General features: G+C 42.4%; 1 protein-coding gene across 4 annotated transcripts in view; it reads left to right on the top strand.

Annotated features, from left to right (window-relative positions):
* Slc41a2 (solute carrier family 41 member 2) overlaps window positions 1–15,651 on the top strand; it is a 133,208-nt gene that overhangs the window by 57,415 nt on the left and 60,142 nt on the right. For all 4 annotated transcript variants that reach the window (XM_059245110.1, XM_059245109.1, XM_059245108.1 and 1 more), the window contains exon 6: window positions 1,582–1,728. In XM_059245110.1, the coding sequence (XP_059101093.1) occupies window positions 1,582–1,728 (147 nt within the window). The remainder of the gene's footprint in view (window positions 1–1,581; window positions 1,729–15,651) is intronic.

Raw genomic sequence — 15,651 nt, 5'->3', positions numbered from 1 at the left:
TTCTCTGTGTAGCCCTGGCCGTTCTGGAGTACTCTATGTAGACCAGGATGGCCTCAAACTCACAAAATCTCCCTGCCTCTGCCTCCCAAATGTTTGTGATCTAAGGCATGAGCCATCAGGTCTGGATAGTTCTAGCTGCTTGCTCTATCTATCTGTCTATCTATCTATCTATCTATCTATCTATCTATCTATCTATCCATCCATCCATCCATCCATCCATCCATTCATCCATCCATCCATCCATCCATCTATCATGAGCCATCAGGTCTGGATAGTTCTAGCTGCTTGCTCTGTCTGTCTGTCTGTCTATCTATCTATCTATCTATCTACCTACCTACCTACCTACCTACCTACCTATGTTTTTTTTGAGACAGAGTTTCTTTGTGTAGCCCTGGCTGTCCTGGAACTCACTCTGTAGACCAGGCTGGTCTTGAACTCAGGGATCTGCCTGCCTCTGCCTCCTGAGTGCTAGGATTAAAGGCATGCACTTGTTGAGTCTGAGTTCATATGCAAAAACGAAGAGCCTTTATTGCAAGCTAGAGCTTGGGCTTCCTGTCCATTCCAACACAGCAGTTGGATAGGGAGAGCACTGAGATCAGTTATGGCAGGGTTTTTAAGGAGTAAAGGATGGGGGTGTAGGGGAATTCCAGATTCAGATGGGGGTTGAACTCCTGATTGGGCAGGAGTGAAGCAACAGAAGTTTTGTCAAACAGTATTGGTATTAGTGTTGCTGCAAGGAAATTGGCAACATATACCGATCATGTAAGCTATCTTTTATGTCCTAGAGCATTTAGTACTTGTTTGTCTCAATTCTGATTGGTTCTCTGCAGGGTACAGTTTGTGGTTTCTCCTGGTTATTGTAATGGTGAGGCCTAGTCCCAGTATTGTTAGTCTGCAGCCTATTATAGCTGCACTAATTTTTGTTTGTTTGTTGTTGAAGACAGGGTTTCTCTGTGTAGTTTTGGTGCCTGTCCTGGATCTCTCTCTGTAGACCAGGCTGGTCTTGAACTCACAGAGATCCGCCTGGCTCTGCCTCCTGAGTGCTGGGATTAAAGGCATGCGCCACCACCGCCCGGCCACTGCATTAATGTTGTTAGGCCTCTTCATTCCTGCTCCCTAACACTTCACTGTAAGACAATACGATGAAGCATTTTTAGTTACCATATATGAGTGTATTTGTTTTGTTACTATGCTTATAAATAGGATTTCTCTTTTTAGTGTTTTCATTCTTCAAGGGTTAAAATGAAAATCTGTGGTTTGATATATATATATATATATATATATATATATATATATATATTACATTTAAAGCATATGCCTCATTAAATTCAAAATTTTAGTTTTAACGTAATTTTACAGTAAATGCAACAGTGAGCGGATGATATTCTTCTGGGATCTCTTGCAGTTTGCTGAAGGGCATTTTGCCAAAGGGGTTACAGTAAAATATTTTGTTTGCTTAATCAGTTTATTTGAGCATTCTAACTGGAACTGGTGTGCTTTTTCTCCAAGCTGTGTATTTCAGTGTTTGGGGAATGGATCTTCTGAGGCAGCATCAGAAGTAACGGGTGTTCTTTCTCCTAGGAATAATAATGGTTGGAGTTATCGTTGGCTCAAAGAAGACAGGCATAAACCCTGACAACGTGGCCACACCCATTGCTGCTAGTTTTGGTGATCTGATAACTCTTGCCATATTAGCTTGGATAAGTCAGGGTTTGTACTCCTGTCTTGGTAAGTTGACTTGAAACTAAACATGGCATTATTCAGTCTTTAAAAGTCATTGTTGTAAAATGTCATGAATCCCTGGTGACCTTCATCTCTTAGAACCAGTGGTAGAATTGACTAGAACACTGTAACTTGTACATTTATTATGTGTTTTTTTTCTCTTACTAAGTTCAGAATGCTAAGAAAATGTTTATCCTCTGTAAATTCTGTTTCTTCCTTTCTGCCCTGCCCGGCTTGCTTTCTTGAGGCGGCCTCATTCATGTAGCCCCAGGCTGTCCTCAGACTTGCAATATGGACAACTCTTGATCCTCCTGTTTCTGCCTCCTAACTCCACCTCCCAAGTGTTTGGGTACAGGTGTGTGGGATACAACACCTAGGTATCCTTTAAAATTTTACAGTGGAGGACCGTAGAAGTTCTGCGTGCTCCCATGTTTACACTTCCTGCTGTTGAAGTTTAACACAAGCGTGTCATACTCCATGGTGTCTGTGCTTCCTTCTTGTTGGAATCACCCTACACTGTTCTCTTATGAGTTTTGAACATGACAGTACAGGGTTACCATGTTTTTTTTTAAAATTTACCAGTGAGTTATTTTTCCCACATCAAAACCCTATACTGATAAGTAGCTTCAAGACAATTAAAAACAAAACAAAAATCCTGAAAATTAGCCTGAATACTAGGTGAAATTAGAGTCATCTTATATATACATTCCTGATGAGTGCTGATGGGAAATGTGTAGAATCCAATGAACTATTTTAACTGGCTCGTGTGCTCTGGGACAAGTGGTAGTGAATGTGATTTGTGCACGTGAGTTAAAGGCAGAATGTTAGTTGTGCTTTCATTTTCATGCCAAGTTTGTGTGTGTGTGTGCACATGCATGTGTCAGATGTCCAGTTTAAAAAAACCCACAACTTTACTATAATAAAATTATTTACAAGCCAATCCCAAAGCAAATATTTATTCACAAATTGCCCATGAGTTCTATACAGCCTTATGATATAATTTTGAATACATCTGAAGTACATTTAAAGTTTGAAGAGGAGCTTCAGATGCATTTTGAACCAGAGAAAGGCTTTATCCTGTCAAACGCAATAAACTTTGTATGACTTTGGCAGCAGCATGGAAAACTTCATTCAGGATATGATTTGATGGATGACATAAAGACATACTGTGTATGTTCAGATAAGTCGTTTCTCACTTGAAGATAAAGATACATCGCCTGAAATAATGGATAAGACAATAAACGGCCAGTGCTGTGAACTACCATTGTGTTCCCATTGGCTGTGGCTCTTGTCACTGTACAGTATGCAGTGACTGACCCTCAGGGGAGTGTTCCATTCCCTTTCCTCTCAGGAAACACAGAAAAGGGGAGTTATGTTACTAAAGAAATAACCCTAAATCTTGTCTAAGTTTTGTTGTTGGGATAATAAATTGATTCTGCTTTTTCCTTCTCTGAATTATCATGCAATTTTAGATACAGATGCTACACTCAGGGAGTAAATGTTAGCTTATAGCTGGTGTTGGAGAATGTGATGTGTTATTCTCTTGCTCTGTTAAACTCACTGCCCAACCCACAGGCAGACATCTGAGCAACTTATAGTCCTTACCCTGAAGGCCAGGCTGTTCATTGTAGCGGAGAAGGGAGGTTGTCTAGCCAGGCATGGTGACGCACACTCGTAATCCCAGCACTTGGGTCGCTGAGGAGGGAGCACTGAGAGTCTGGGGCGGTAGATGAGAACGTGTCTCAAGACTGTCGTCAACAGGAAGCCAGTAAGAGCCTGAGCAAGGTACTCGGTGCCCTTTGACCAACATCTGAAGTTAGAAATGTTTCTCCTGCTTTGAGGAGGAGATAAGAGAAAAGGGACACACACACACACACACACACACACACACACACACACACACACACACACGAGGATGAAGAGGTTTTCCCAGCACTATTAAGAGGATGGAAATGCCACAGACTAACTGGGTGTGATGGTGCATGCCTGTATTCCCAGCACCCACATGGCAGCTGTCACATGACACATGACATCACAACTGTCTGTAATTCCAGTCGCAGGTGATCTGATGGCCTCATCTGCCTCCTTGTGTACCAGGCATGCAAGGGGTGTACAGATATACTTGCAGATAAAACACCTGTACAAGTAAATTCAATAAATAAAAGACACGATCATAATGTGCTGTCATTTAAATCCTTCAATATTTTGAATGTTACGTGGTGCCACACTAAGCTTGGGTCTTGGCAGGGTCTCACAACGTATCCGAGGATGGCCCTCCAACTCATGCTGCCTCAGCTTCCTGAGTATTGTGACTATAGGTGTGAGCCAGCACATGAGGAGTAAGAGAAAAATGCAGCTACCATAATCTTAGAAAACAGTGTTATTAGGCATTGTTTAGGATGTTCTGGGCCTTTATTTGTCTTCTGAAAGTTGGCTTTGCAGTCTTACAGACCCTTTTCATGTCATCTGTGTAACTGATGCCCTCAAGGGATTTTCTTTTTAATGGGCTACCGGTTAATTCTGCCGTTAACTTAACAGCTTACAGGTGTTCTGAAATGTCACCGTGTTTGGATTGCCAAAGTGTCTGCGTCCTGAGCACTAGGGGGCCTCAGAAGATCAGCAGTTATGTGGCTGGCATTTTCATTCTGAATACAAAGATTAGAAGCAGGCAGAGTTAAATTCTAAGATCACATTCATCTTGCTGCGAAGTTATTTTCTGAACTACACTGGAAATGCTAAGCAGTGTTTAGAGAAGAAAGAAGGATCTTTTTGGTAGTTGTAAGCTTTGGCTATGGAGGCTACACACTGCATGGCTCAAAGAAGTGGACATAGGAAAACTTCAGTTCATGAAGAGGACACAGCATTTGTAAACATATATGTACCCACGTCAGCATTCCTAATATAGGGAAGTTATTAACAGGTTGGAAGAGAAGTAGAGGACAATACAAACCCAGTGGGGGTTTCAGCACCTCACTTTCGACAGTGGGTGGGTCATCCAGATGGAAGCACAGTGAAGAAATGCCGGACTTGGAGTGGACACTAATCCGCAGGAGCCCGACAGCCTACAAAATGTTCCTCTCAACAGCTGTGTGATGTGTGTAGACCATTTTCTAGAACAGACCCCATATTAAGCTATGTACAAATCCTAACAGATTTAGAAATCATGTGACATCTTTTGTCACCATGATGGGGTGAAACTAGAGAGCAGTGCCAGAGGGAAAAGTGGAAAAGATATAAATATATAGAAATTCAGCAGTACACCCCAAACAAGTAGCGGCTCAAAGAACTCAAAATGGAAACCAAACATCTTCAGCCAGATGAGAATGAGAACAGTGTTCCAAAGCTACGGGATGCGGCACAGGCAGTCCTAAGGAGGACGCTCATGGCTATAAACACTTGTATTAGGAGGACGCTGAGGAACAAACTAAACCAAGGTCTGCAGGAGTGAAGTAAGGACGCAGTATAATTAAACCAAGCAGGAAAGCTGTGGAATAAACAACAAAATGAAAGAAATGGACAGAATCTTAGCTTAGACCAAGAAGAGAAAAGACTCTAAAGACCAAAAAGGAAAGCACATTGTAGTCGGCACCTCAGAATGGAAAGGCTCACAGGGGCTGTGATGAAGAGTTACGTGCTGAAAACCTAGCCTCTGGAGAATGGGTGCATTTCTATAAACGTGAACCCTCTGAGGCTGAGTCAGGAGGAAATGGAAGACGTACATACATGCATACATACATGCATACATACATGCATACGTCTGCCTGTGCTTATCTGGATTGTTCTAGCACTTTATTGAAGTGGCTTTCAGGACTTTGTGGTTGGTCAGTGATTGTAGCTTTTTTGTCTAAATACAGTACTACCCCTCCCCCCATACTTTAAAAAAAAAAATCCTTTTTAGTGCACTACAGGAAGTCAGTGGACCAGGCAGTAATAGAGTACTTACTGTGTCTGCACCTTTCTGTTTGAAATACAAAATTCTTGACAATATTGTGGTTTTTTTTATTTGATTTTAATTTTTTTGTAGTACCTTTGGTGCTGTGTACATGATAGATGCTGAATAAGTACTGTTTTTACAAACTTTTGAAAATGATTTAGTTAATATGATTAGAATTTATTCAAATGGCCCTCTAATTAGACTTTGGCGTGGTGACTGTGCAAGAATATGATTGATTGTAACAAAAGCATCCTTTGCATGAGGACCCAGGATTAGTGAAAAAGCGTAGGGTGTCTTGGCTCGGTAAAGAGCTCTGGGGATTAGTAACACTTCGGAAAAGTAAAAATGGCAAGAGAGATCTGATGGAACGAGAAGACGAACTATGTAATGTGGCCTCTGCTTATGTGATTATGATGCATTCTTATGTGGTTTGCAGGGGAAAGGCACAGGCTGTGCCCATTCATAGGGCAGTCCTTACCCTTGCAGGAGTCTTTAAAAGCTGTCAGAGTCTGTCAATGGGCCAGCAGCTAGAACATCTGTACACAATGGCTGTTGGCTGTTCCTTTGTTCTTGTTTTCATATTTCTTTTCAAAGCAGTGTTGGAGCTTATCAAGAAAAGGTTTTCACATAGGTTTAAGCTTTGGCATTAGGGGAGAAGACGCATGTAGGAAAAGGACAGTGTCCACCTAAGATGTAGGTGTGGGCTTCTCAAGAGAGAGTTGCATCCAAGTGTCTTCTACAGTGGGCTAATGGAGGAGTTTGGCTGCTAGAGTGTGAAGGATTTCTAAGGAACTCCTTAGTGAACCATGAGGTGAGGCACATTCCTGAGGACCATGGGATAGGAGTACAGGCTGATTAGGTACAGCCACAGGTCACGAGGGTGGAAGAAAAATAGGAGGTTTTAACTGAAGGAGCTTGATGAGCGTGTGTGAGAGTCGCAGAGTTTACATCTGGGAAGGGAATGGGGTTAAGTCACAGGTCATCCAGTTTGGTCTTAAGCATGGGTCATTGCTATTTTCACACTCATATTTGAAACATCCCTGCAAAAAGGAATATTGTGTCCACGCAGTCAGTCTTCATAGCAAAATTTGTTTATTCTGCTGGAATTCTTGACTCTGAGCTGGAGAAATGTTAACCAGACTCAAGGGTGAGAGGTTCCTTTTTCTTCCCACACCCCTGTATTTTCTCTGCTTCCCTACCCTGCCTCAGTTTCTCCCTCTGGGACCTTGGCTCCTTAATCTTTAGGATTTCTGAGGCCAAAGTCTGCTTTTTGTAACCTCTGTACTTCTAAATAAGAATGGAGACCTTGAAATCCAGGGAAGTGTTGATGTGTCTGGTCAAAGGGGGGTGTGAGAAGGTCCCAGCATGGAGATTAGCGAGGATTGTCACTGGGACTCTGGAAGGGAGGATGTTTTTACTCAGGATACTAAGCTACATAAACAATGAACACACAGAAACGGACTTGATTGCCTAATCCTAAAATCAACACCAAACTATGACTTTAAAAAATGATTATGCACCAGGCTGTGGTGGTGTATGCCTTTAATCCCAGCACTGGAGGCAGAGGCAGGTGGATCTCTGTGAGTGTGAGGCCAGCCTGGTCTACAAAGGAAAGTTCCAGGACAACCAGGGCTGTTACACAGAGAAACCCTATCTCGAAAAACCAAAACCAAACCAAACCAAAAAAAAAAAAAAAAATTATTATGTATCTGAGACCATGGTGACAAGTCATTAAAACATGAGGCGAAATTTGACATAGAGTTGACCAGGAGGACTGAGGACACATGGCCCCGGTCTCAGGTACGTGTGCAGTATTCTGCCCTTCTCTTTGCTTGTTGATTGTGTGGAGAAGTGGGCTGTGTGCTGTGGCATGCAGAGCTCAGAGGACAGCTGTGGTCTTTGGTTCTCTCCTCTGTCCTGTGAGTTCTGAGCATCAGACTCAGGTCAGTCACTGGGTGGCATCTTTCTTGTCACGCTGTCGCACGGGCCACGCGCTCCTCTGTCACACCAGCGGCGGCTCTGTCTGTCTCCTGCTGCTGAAAGCCTGTGAAGGCTTATTTCATTGTTTTTGTAGGCTGACTCAGTTAGCTTCTTGTAATCGGTTTGAACACACTGATAGTAAACTCTAAGATACCGGTAATGCATCCGTGTCTCATTAAGGAAAGAAATCAGGTACTTCCTTGGTGTCATTTAAGAGTAAGTCCAGGTTTAAATCTCTGCTTCACTCTCCCTCTGTCTTCTGTCCCCTCTCCATTGTACGAGTCTGAGCCTGTGCCTGCCTGAAGTCTGTCTTGTGAATCTGTCCTATGTGGCTATGTCTGTTTCTGAGTGTGTCTGCCCCCGTGTGTCTGTGTGTCTTTCCTTGTCTTAGTTAGGTTTTCTGTTGCTGCAATGAAACACCTTGACTAAAAAGCAAGTTGAGGAGGAAAAGACATTGCTGTTCATCACTGAAGGAAATCAGGACAGGAACTCAAACAGGGCAGGAACCTGGAGGCAGGAGCTGATGTAGAGGCCATGGAGGGGTGCTGCTTACTGACTTGCTATACCTGACTTGCTCAGCCTGCTTTCTTATAGAACCTAGGACCACCAGCGCAGGGATGGCACCACCCACCATGGGATGGGTCCTCCTGCATCAATCACCAATTAAGAAAATACCTTACTTGCTTGCTCTTCTTTGAGATAAACTAGTTTGTATGTCAAGTTGACATAAAACTGGGTAGCACAGTCCCTAAAAAGCGATTTTGCTCCCTTTGAGAGCAACAAGCAGAAAGTTGTTCAATGGAGAAGGAATGAGGGGTACTTTACAGAAATCTTTGATGGAGTTTTACAAAGGATGAAGTCACTGACTCCAGCCGACCCCGATAACAGTATCACAAACATCTTTGCTCACCAAACAATATCCATATGTTATAGTCAACATTTATGGCGGATATTTGTTTTATAAGACTGCTTGTTTCCAGCAAGTGATTATTATAACACACATGCATTACTTTTTAGTCAGGGCCATCAGAGAGTACATAATTTAAGATTACAGTTATGTGTTAGCTTGGGTTGATTACGTGGGAAATCCAAGGAAGGAAGGTTGATTGTTGCATTGTTCTCTTAAAGGCCAGTTAAACAGGCTGAGTACACAGTAGGATAGCATTCTTAAGTGACCTCAAGATGTATTATTAACTCTGGCTGTGAGGTCCAGCAAAAACTCTTAATGTAAGTTATTTATGCCACAGTTTCTGGGCTTAAGAGTAAGACCTCTTGGGCTATAAAAAGAATGTACCAAGTTACATATAGCTAGTATGGCAGAGTATGAGAGCACTGCCTCAGAGAGAACCCATGGTGGAGCAGGTCAATGGAAACTAGAGTGTGGTTGTAGTGACTGATTATTTGATTATACGTTAAACTAACAGCAGGAACAGAAAAGCAGTAATACAAACCAAAGCATAAAACAAGACTTCGGCTACTGAAGGATAGAGATGTGGGACTTAGCTTATGGCTACTGATGGATAGAGATGTGGGACTTAGCTTTATGGCTACTGATGGATCTAGACGTGGGACTTAGCCTTGTACATGAGAAGTTGTGTTTTTCTCTCATTTGAAGAGAATGTTAACATCTAACATTTCACAGGTTAAAGTGACTTTGTCTTCAGGATGTTCTTGGGGCTGAAAGACTCAGGAAGAGTTTATTCTAGAGAATAAGGCCATGATAACATTTTGAGTTCTGGGTGGAGAAGGTGTCTCTCTTCCTTGAGCAAACTCCAGATCTGAGTAAGACCTGATGGTCATTCTGTGCATAGTGGAACACACCTTTAATCCCAGCACTAGAGAATCAGAGACAGGTGGATCTCTGTGAGTTCGGGGCCAGCCTGGTCTACCTAGTAAATTCTAGGTCAGCTGGGACTACATAGTGAGACTCTGTCTTCAAAACAACAAAAACAGAAACAAAACAAAATCGACAAATCTTATCATTAGTTTTCACTGGGCATGCATCCCTTCTTTGTAGCGGGTTAAGCCAGGCTGGTGGCATGGTTCCGCCTCCTGCGTTATGGCAGATGCAGAGCAGACAGGCTGCCACTGTTCCAGGTTGTGGACTTTATAGTTCTATTTACCTAGCGGTACAGGAGAGTGGAACAGCAGTGTTTTTCTCTCTAGGTGAGATGAGTCATGAGTTCCTTTAACAGTTTCTTTACTGATCTGTTGGGGACAACAGAATCTGTGCTCTTTTGAGTCCACCAGTCATTTTTCAGTCACCTACATCTTGTTGGGTGGCCCATTTCTTTCTTGGGTCTGAATAAGATTGGCTTCTGGTGAATACTGGGACATAATTACCAGCCATTTCTGTAGCCTCACCTACCAGCATTGCTACAGCTGTCGTAGCTTGTAGACACCTCTGCCACCCAGAAGCTGTGTACTCCAGCTGCAGAAGTAGACTGAGGCTTGGGGAATGTCCCCTTAATTTTAGGTAAGGACTTTTAATACCAAGTTTTATTATTGAGCTGTGTATAGGCTGATTTCCAAGGCTGGAGTTGACAGGAACAGGTCCCTTATCTTTTGAATATTCCTGTCAATACTGGTTACTACAGAAGTCCATTTAAAAGGGGGTTAAGACAGAAAACGAAGTCTTTATATCGAAAGAGAATGCACATTTTTTGACAAAAAAAAATGACCAGCTTTTCTCTTTTTAGGCAAGATCTCAGAAGCAAAATCGGATTTTCATTCTTCACATTACCTTGGGAAAGTTGCCTGCTAAAGCTCTGTGGGAGCTGTCAGATCCAAGCTATTTCAACCCCTTGAGAGTAGCAGGGCCCCCCTTGCTGGTCATGGTGTGTTCTAGAGCCTCACTAACTTGGTGTGTTGGCATGAAGAGCCCAACTTACCTTGCCTACCACTGTGTTTGAATGCTTTATTTAAAGCAGTGTGGCATCTTTGAGTGATTTTTAGAATGTCAGTTCTCCAAGAAAGTGTGATGGTTGTTAGTGGACATTTTGGGGGAAAAGTATACCATATGTGTCGCTATTGGTTTCAATATTAAGGCACTCCACATAGTTAAAAGAGAGGTTTATTTTGTGGGGTAACTTACAAGTGAAGGGATAGGTAACAGGGTCCGGGAAAGGTGTAGCGCAGTCCGGCAGTGTTCTCTGGAGAACTCAGCTCGGTCTACCTCCAGCATCCAGGGTCCAGGAACCAAGAGAGCCCGCACATCTGGATCTCGGGTCTTCAAGGGCCCTTTCTCAGCTCCGCCTTGTAGGCGTGACCATTTGAAGCCTCAAAGGGGGTGGTACTTCCAGGTCGAAGCTGGATCGGCTACCCACTACATGTTACTGTGTTGGTCACACAGAAAAGGCTGGTGTATAAAATTTGTCACTCCACAGTTGAGAGGGATTTAGATGAGAACAAATGCCATTCATGAAGTGATGCAGAGGTAGCTGGAGAATGCTGCCAACTCTACACCGTGGGAGCTGGGGCCGCAGAACTGTGGAATACTCCACAGTTCGGGAATCGGAGTAATTTGCACAGCTTTGGCTTTGTGCGTCTCTACTTTTCTGGAGTTTATTACAGCACTGGATAAGCACTGCACATGTGAGCTCTTGCTGGGTGTGACGGTCCCAAAGTTTCATGTGTTTTCAGTTGTGTAACAATTCCAAATGAGCAAAGATGTGGTGGCTTGAAACAGTGCTGTTTTAATGTCTTAGTTGTAGAGATTAGACACCCAAAATCACACAGGACAGATGCCGAGGTGTGGGCAGTGATGGCTGCTTCTAAATGTTCAGGGGAGAACCTGTTCCCTCCCTTTCTGTCTGGCAGCTGCCGGCTCCTTGTTTTCAGTGCCTCTCTTCACATCGCTCTCTCTTCAGTAGCTGGGTCTGTCCTGTCTCCTCCTTACATGGATGCCAGTAATCACATTTAGGGCTCACCCAAATCATCCACACAGACTTCTCATGTCAAAGTCTTTGACTTTGTCATATCTGGTAGCATTCAGTTTCAGGGTCTCTTTGTGGGTCAATACACAGCTTAGCACAGTACTCATGTATTGAGATTTTCATGCAAAATATTACTCCAGCCGGGATCTTCTAAACATGTTTCATTTAGAAAAGGGACATTGTCTTACATTTAATGTAATGCAGAAGATTGTGTTTGGCTTTTAAATGACCCATTTTCTTTTGCTAATTGTGTCATTAATGGTTTTCTAAAAGTAATTCTTTAAGTTTATGACATTAATTAAATGCCAGATTTAAAAAGAACACAGTTATAGTAAGTTATTTGGAAGTTTTGGTTTCATGATGATTTTCCCTTTTTTTTTTTTTTTTTTTCCAGACAGGGTTTATCTGTGTAGCTTTGCACCTGTCCTGGAACTCACTCTGTGGACCAGGATGGCCTTGAACTCAGAGAGATCTGCCTGGCTCTGCCTCCCAAGTGCTGGGATTAAAGGTGTGCACCACCACTTTATTTTATATATATATATTATATACATATATAATATATATGTATATATATATATATATAATGTATACACTGTTCTGTCTGCATGTATGCCTACACACCAAAAGAGGGCACCAGATTTCATTACAGATGGTTGTGAGCCACCATGCAGTTAATGGGAATTGAACTCAGGACCTCTGGAAGAGCAGCTAGTGCTCTTAACCTCTAAACCATCTCTCCAACCCAATTTTCCCACTTTTTTAATGCTTAAGAAACTTACTTGGCAATATCTTTATACTTTCAGAAGCGTGCAATCATAGCAATAGCCCTGAAAGTCCATTTACAGATCCTCAGCCTCACCTGCCTTAACATTGTGTCCTGTTTGTGGTATATTTCTCCTTTTCTGTTTCCCTGCTTTACTTTCTGTTAATGCCCTTGACAATCAGGTGACACACGCCATGCAGCCCTCCCTCCTGTGTGAACAGCACAGTGGGATTTTCATAAGATCCTTCTGTCTTCACCCATTCCGATTCCAGAAAGTTTGACCATCCCTAAAGAAGCCCGCTATACATGAACACGTTCCTCACGATGCTCTTCCCTGGCTCCTGGCAGTCGCTGATCTAGTGTCTGTCTGTTGCATTTGCTTCTTCTGACGTTTCATACAAGTGGGATTATAGTATGTGACCTCTGATGCCTGGCTTCTTTCATTCAGCTCAGTGTTTTCAGGATTTACGTATATTTTCACAGGAGCCAGGGCCGAACTTCAGTGCTGAAGAATACCCCAGAATGAGTTAATGACATGACTGAGTAATGCTCTTGGGATGGATATACTGCATTTTCTTCATTAACCACTTGATATATGCTCAGATCATTTCACTTTTGCAGATAATGCTGCAGTGAGCATTCACTTATGAGTTCTTATGTGAAAAGTACGTTTTCAGTTCTCCTGGGAGACTAGATCTAGACATCAGGTTGTGGGTTATGTGGTAACTTGGTTTAACTTTTTGTGGATCCCCATGAGTACTCATTATTTTTAATTTTTTTCCTTCCTCTTTGAAAACAGGGCAGCAATGAAGGGTGGGAGTGGGGAGTACTTTTCTCAGCTCCAGATGTCCCTTCAGATGTTTAGGTAGAGGGTACTGTGGTTGAAGCCTGTAGTGGAGCTTCTGTTTGGACCTGAGCATGATGCTGAGGTGAGCTAACCTGGCAGGAGAGTCTTTCCTTCCGTGTCTAGTGCTTTTGATGCTTTTAGCGTCCCCTTGGTGATATGGAGATTGTTGGAAGCATTAGGTGTCCTGTGAGGTAGGAATATTTCCAACTGGAATGTTATTTACCTTCATCTGTGGTTTACAAGGACCACTGGGAATCCCTTCAATAAACACATGCTTTTTCATCTTTAAAAAAGTAATGTCGAGGAGCCAGTGAGGTGGCTTAGAAGGGAAGGCCCCTTGCTGCCAAGCCTGATGACCCGGATCTGATCCCATGGTGGGAGTTGTCCTCGGACCTTCGCCTGTGTGTCATGGAATACAGGCATGCATGTGCACATGTACATACCATGTAAATAAATGTAAACTTCACCAAGAAGTAATGGAGAGACTGATAACAAATCCAGCATTAGTCATGCTCTTTTAAAATGGAAGGAATGTAAAACTAAATTTTGTTATCATTATTGTTCATTTCTTTTATTTATTTTGAGACAGGGTCTCACTGTGTAGCTTTGGCTGGCCTAGAACTCAGAATGTAGACCAGACTGGCTGGACCTTGTAGAGCTCTGTCTGTCTCTGCCTTCTGAGTACCCACCGTGCCTGGTATATCATCATTTTTAATCTGTGACGGCAAGTCCAGGCAGAGCCAATGAAAATAATATTTGTTTAGACACTTTTAGTATCTATAATAATGACTTATTCCTGTAAATATTAATTCTATAAATATTACTTATTTCCCCTAGTGGGGAAAAGTGAAGAATTTTAGCTTTATCTAGTAAAACATCTTTAGTCATAATGGGATCTTTAACTATCTTAAGCGTAAATCAGTGGTTCTCAACCTTCCTATTGCTGTGGCCCTTTAATACAGTTCCTCATGTTGTTGGGACCCCCAACCATAACATTATTTTCCCTGCTACTTCATAACTGTAATTTTGCCGCAGTTGTGAATCATAATGTAAACATCTGATATGTGGGATGTCTGATGAGTGTTACGCTTGTCCCTGCAACCTCAGCACTTAGGTGGTGTAGGCAAGAGCATAGGAGTTCAAGGCCATCCTCGGCTACATAGTAAATTGAGGACAGCCTGGAGTACATGAGACCCTGTCTCAACAAAACAAAACATTCTTCTTAAGTTTAAGGTTGTGTGGCTCAAGGACTATGAGATCAACTCTGTCTTTAAGTAATGAAATCCTTGCTGAAGAAAATAAGTATTTTTGTTACAGAGAAGAATCCAGGAATATCCTGGCTGAAATGTTCATAATAAGACTTTGGTTAGCTAAAGTGGTATTTATAAATCTTAGGATAAGCCTGGTGTGGTGGCACACGCCTTTAATGCCAGCACTTGGGAGACACAGGCAGGCAGATCTTTGAGTTTGAGGCCAGCCTGATCTACAAAGCAAGTTCCAGGACAGCCAGGGCTACACAGAGAAACCGTGTCTCAAAAAAAGAAAGTAACAACAGCAACAACAAAAACCCTTAGGATAGTGTAATGATTTAAATAAAAGATAGGCGATTTCCAACCATAAAGAAACATAAAGAATTTGTGACTCAGGCTCATAGAGTTAAAGTTCATGCTGGAGAGGCTCTGCACACACTTGTAATTTAGCTCATTAAAGTAACATCAACTTTATAATTTCATTATCTCACTCTTGTAGTTGGTAGAGAGCTAACTAAAGTTGTATGTACTATATAAATATTTACTTTAAAAATTGTCATCTATGCCGGGCGGTGGTGGCACACGCCTTTAATCCCAGCACTCGGGAGGCAGAGGCAGGCAGATCTCTGTGAGTTCGAGGCCAGCCTGGTCTACAGGGCGAGATCCAGGAAAGGCGCAAAGCTACAGAAAAACCCTGTCTCGAAAAAACCAAAAAAAAAAAAAAAATTGTCATCTTTTACATTTAAAAATTGTGTTTTGTTATGTGTTTTGCCTGTATGTATGGAAAAACTTCCAGGGATTGGAAGTGTTGATGTGTCTGGTCAAAGGGGGGTGTGAGAAAGTCCCAGCATGGAGATTAGAGGATCCTCTCTGGATGGGACTCTGCAAGTGAAGATGTCTTTACTCAGGATACTAAGCCACATAAACAATGAACACACAGAATTGGAATTGATTGCCTATTCCTAAAATTAGCACCAAACTATGACTTTAAAAAAATTATCATGCATTTGAGAAGTCAAACTTGAGGTAAAACTTGAGGAGGACTGAGGACCCCATGTGTGTGTGAAGTGCCCATGGGGGCTAGAAGAGGGAATGAGACCCCTTAGAAATGGAGTTTCAGATTGGTGTGAGCTGCCATGTGGATGCTGGGAATTAAACTTCGGTCCTCTGGAAGAGCAGTCAGTGCTCTTAACCACTGAGCCATCTCTCCAGCCTTTTTA

The sequence above is a fragment of the Peromyscus eremicus genome, chromosome 18, assembly GCF_949786415.1.
Source record: "Peromyscus eremicus chromosome 18, PerEre_H2_v1, whole genome shotgun sequence".
Lineage (NCBI taxonomy): Eukaryota > Metazoa > Chordata > Mammalia > Rodentia > Cricetidae > Peromyscus > Peromyscus eremicus.
Note: the sequence above shows the minus strand (reverse complement) of the source record. Positions and strands in the feature narration are given on the sequence as shown.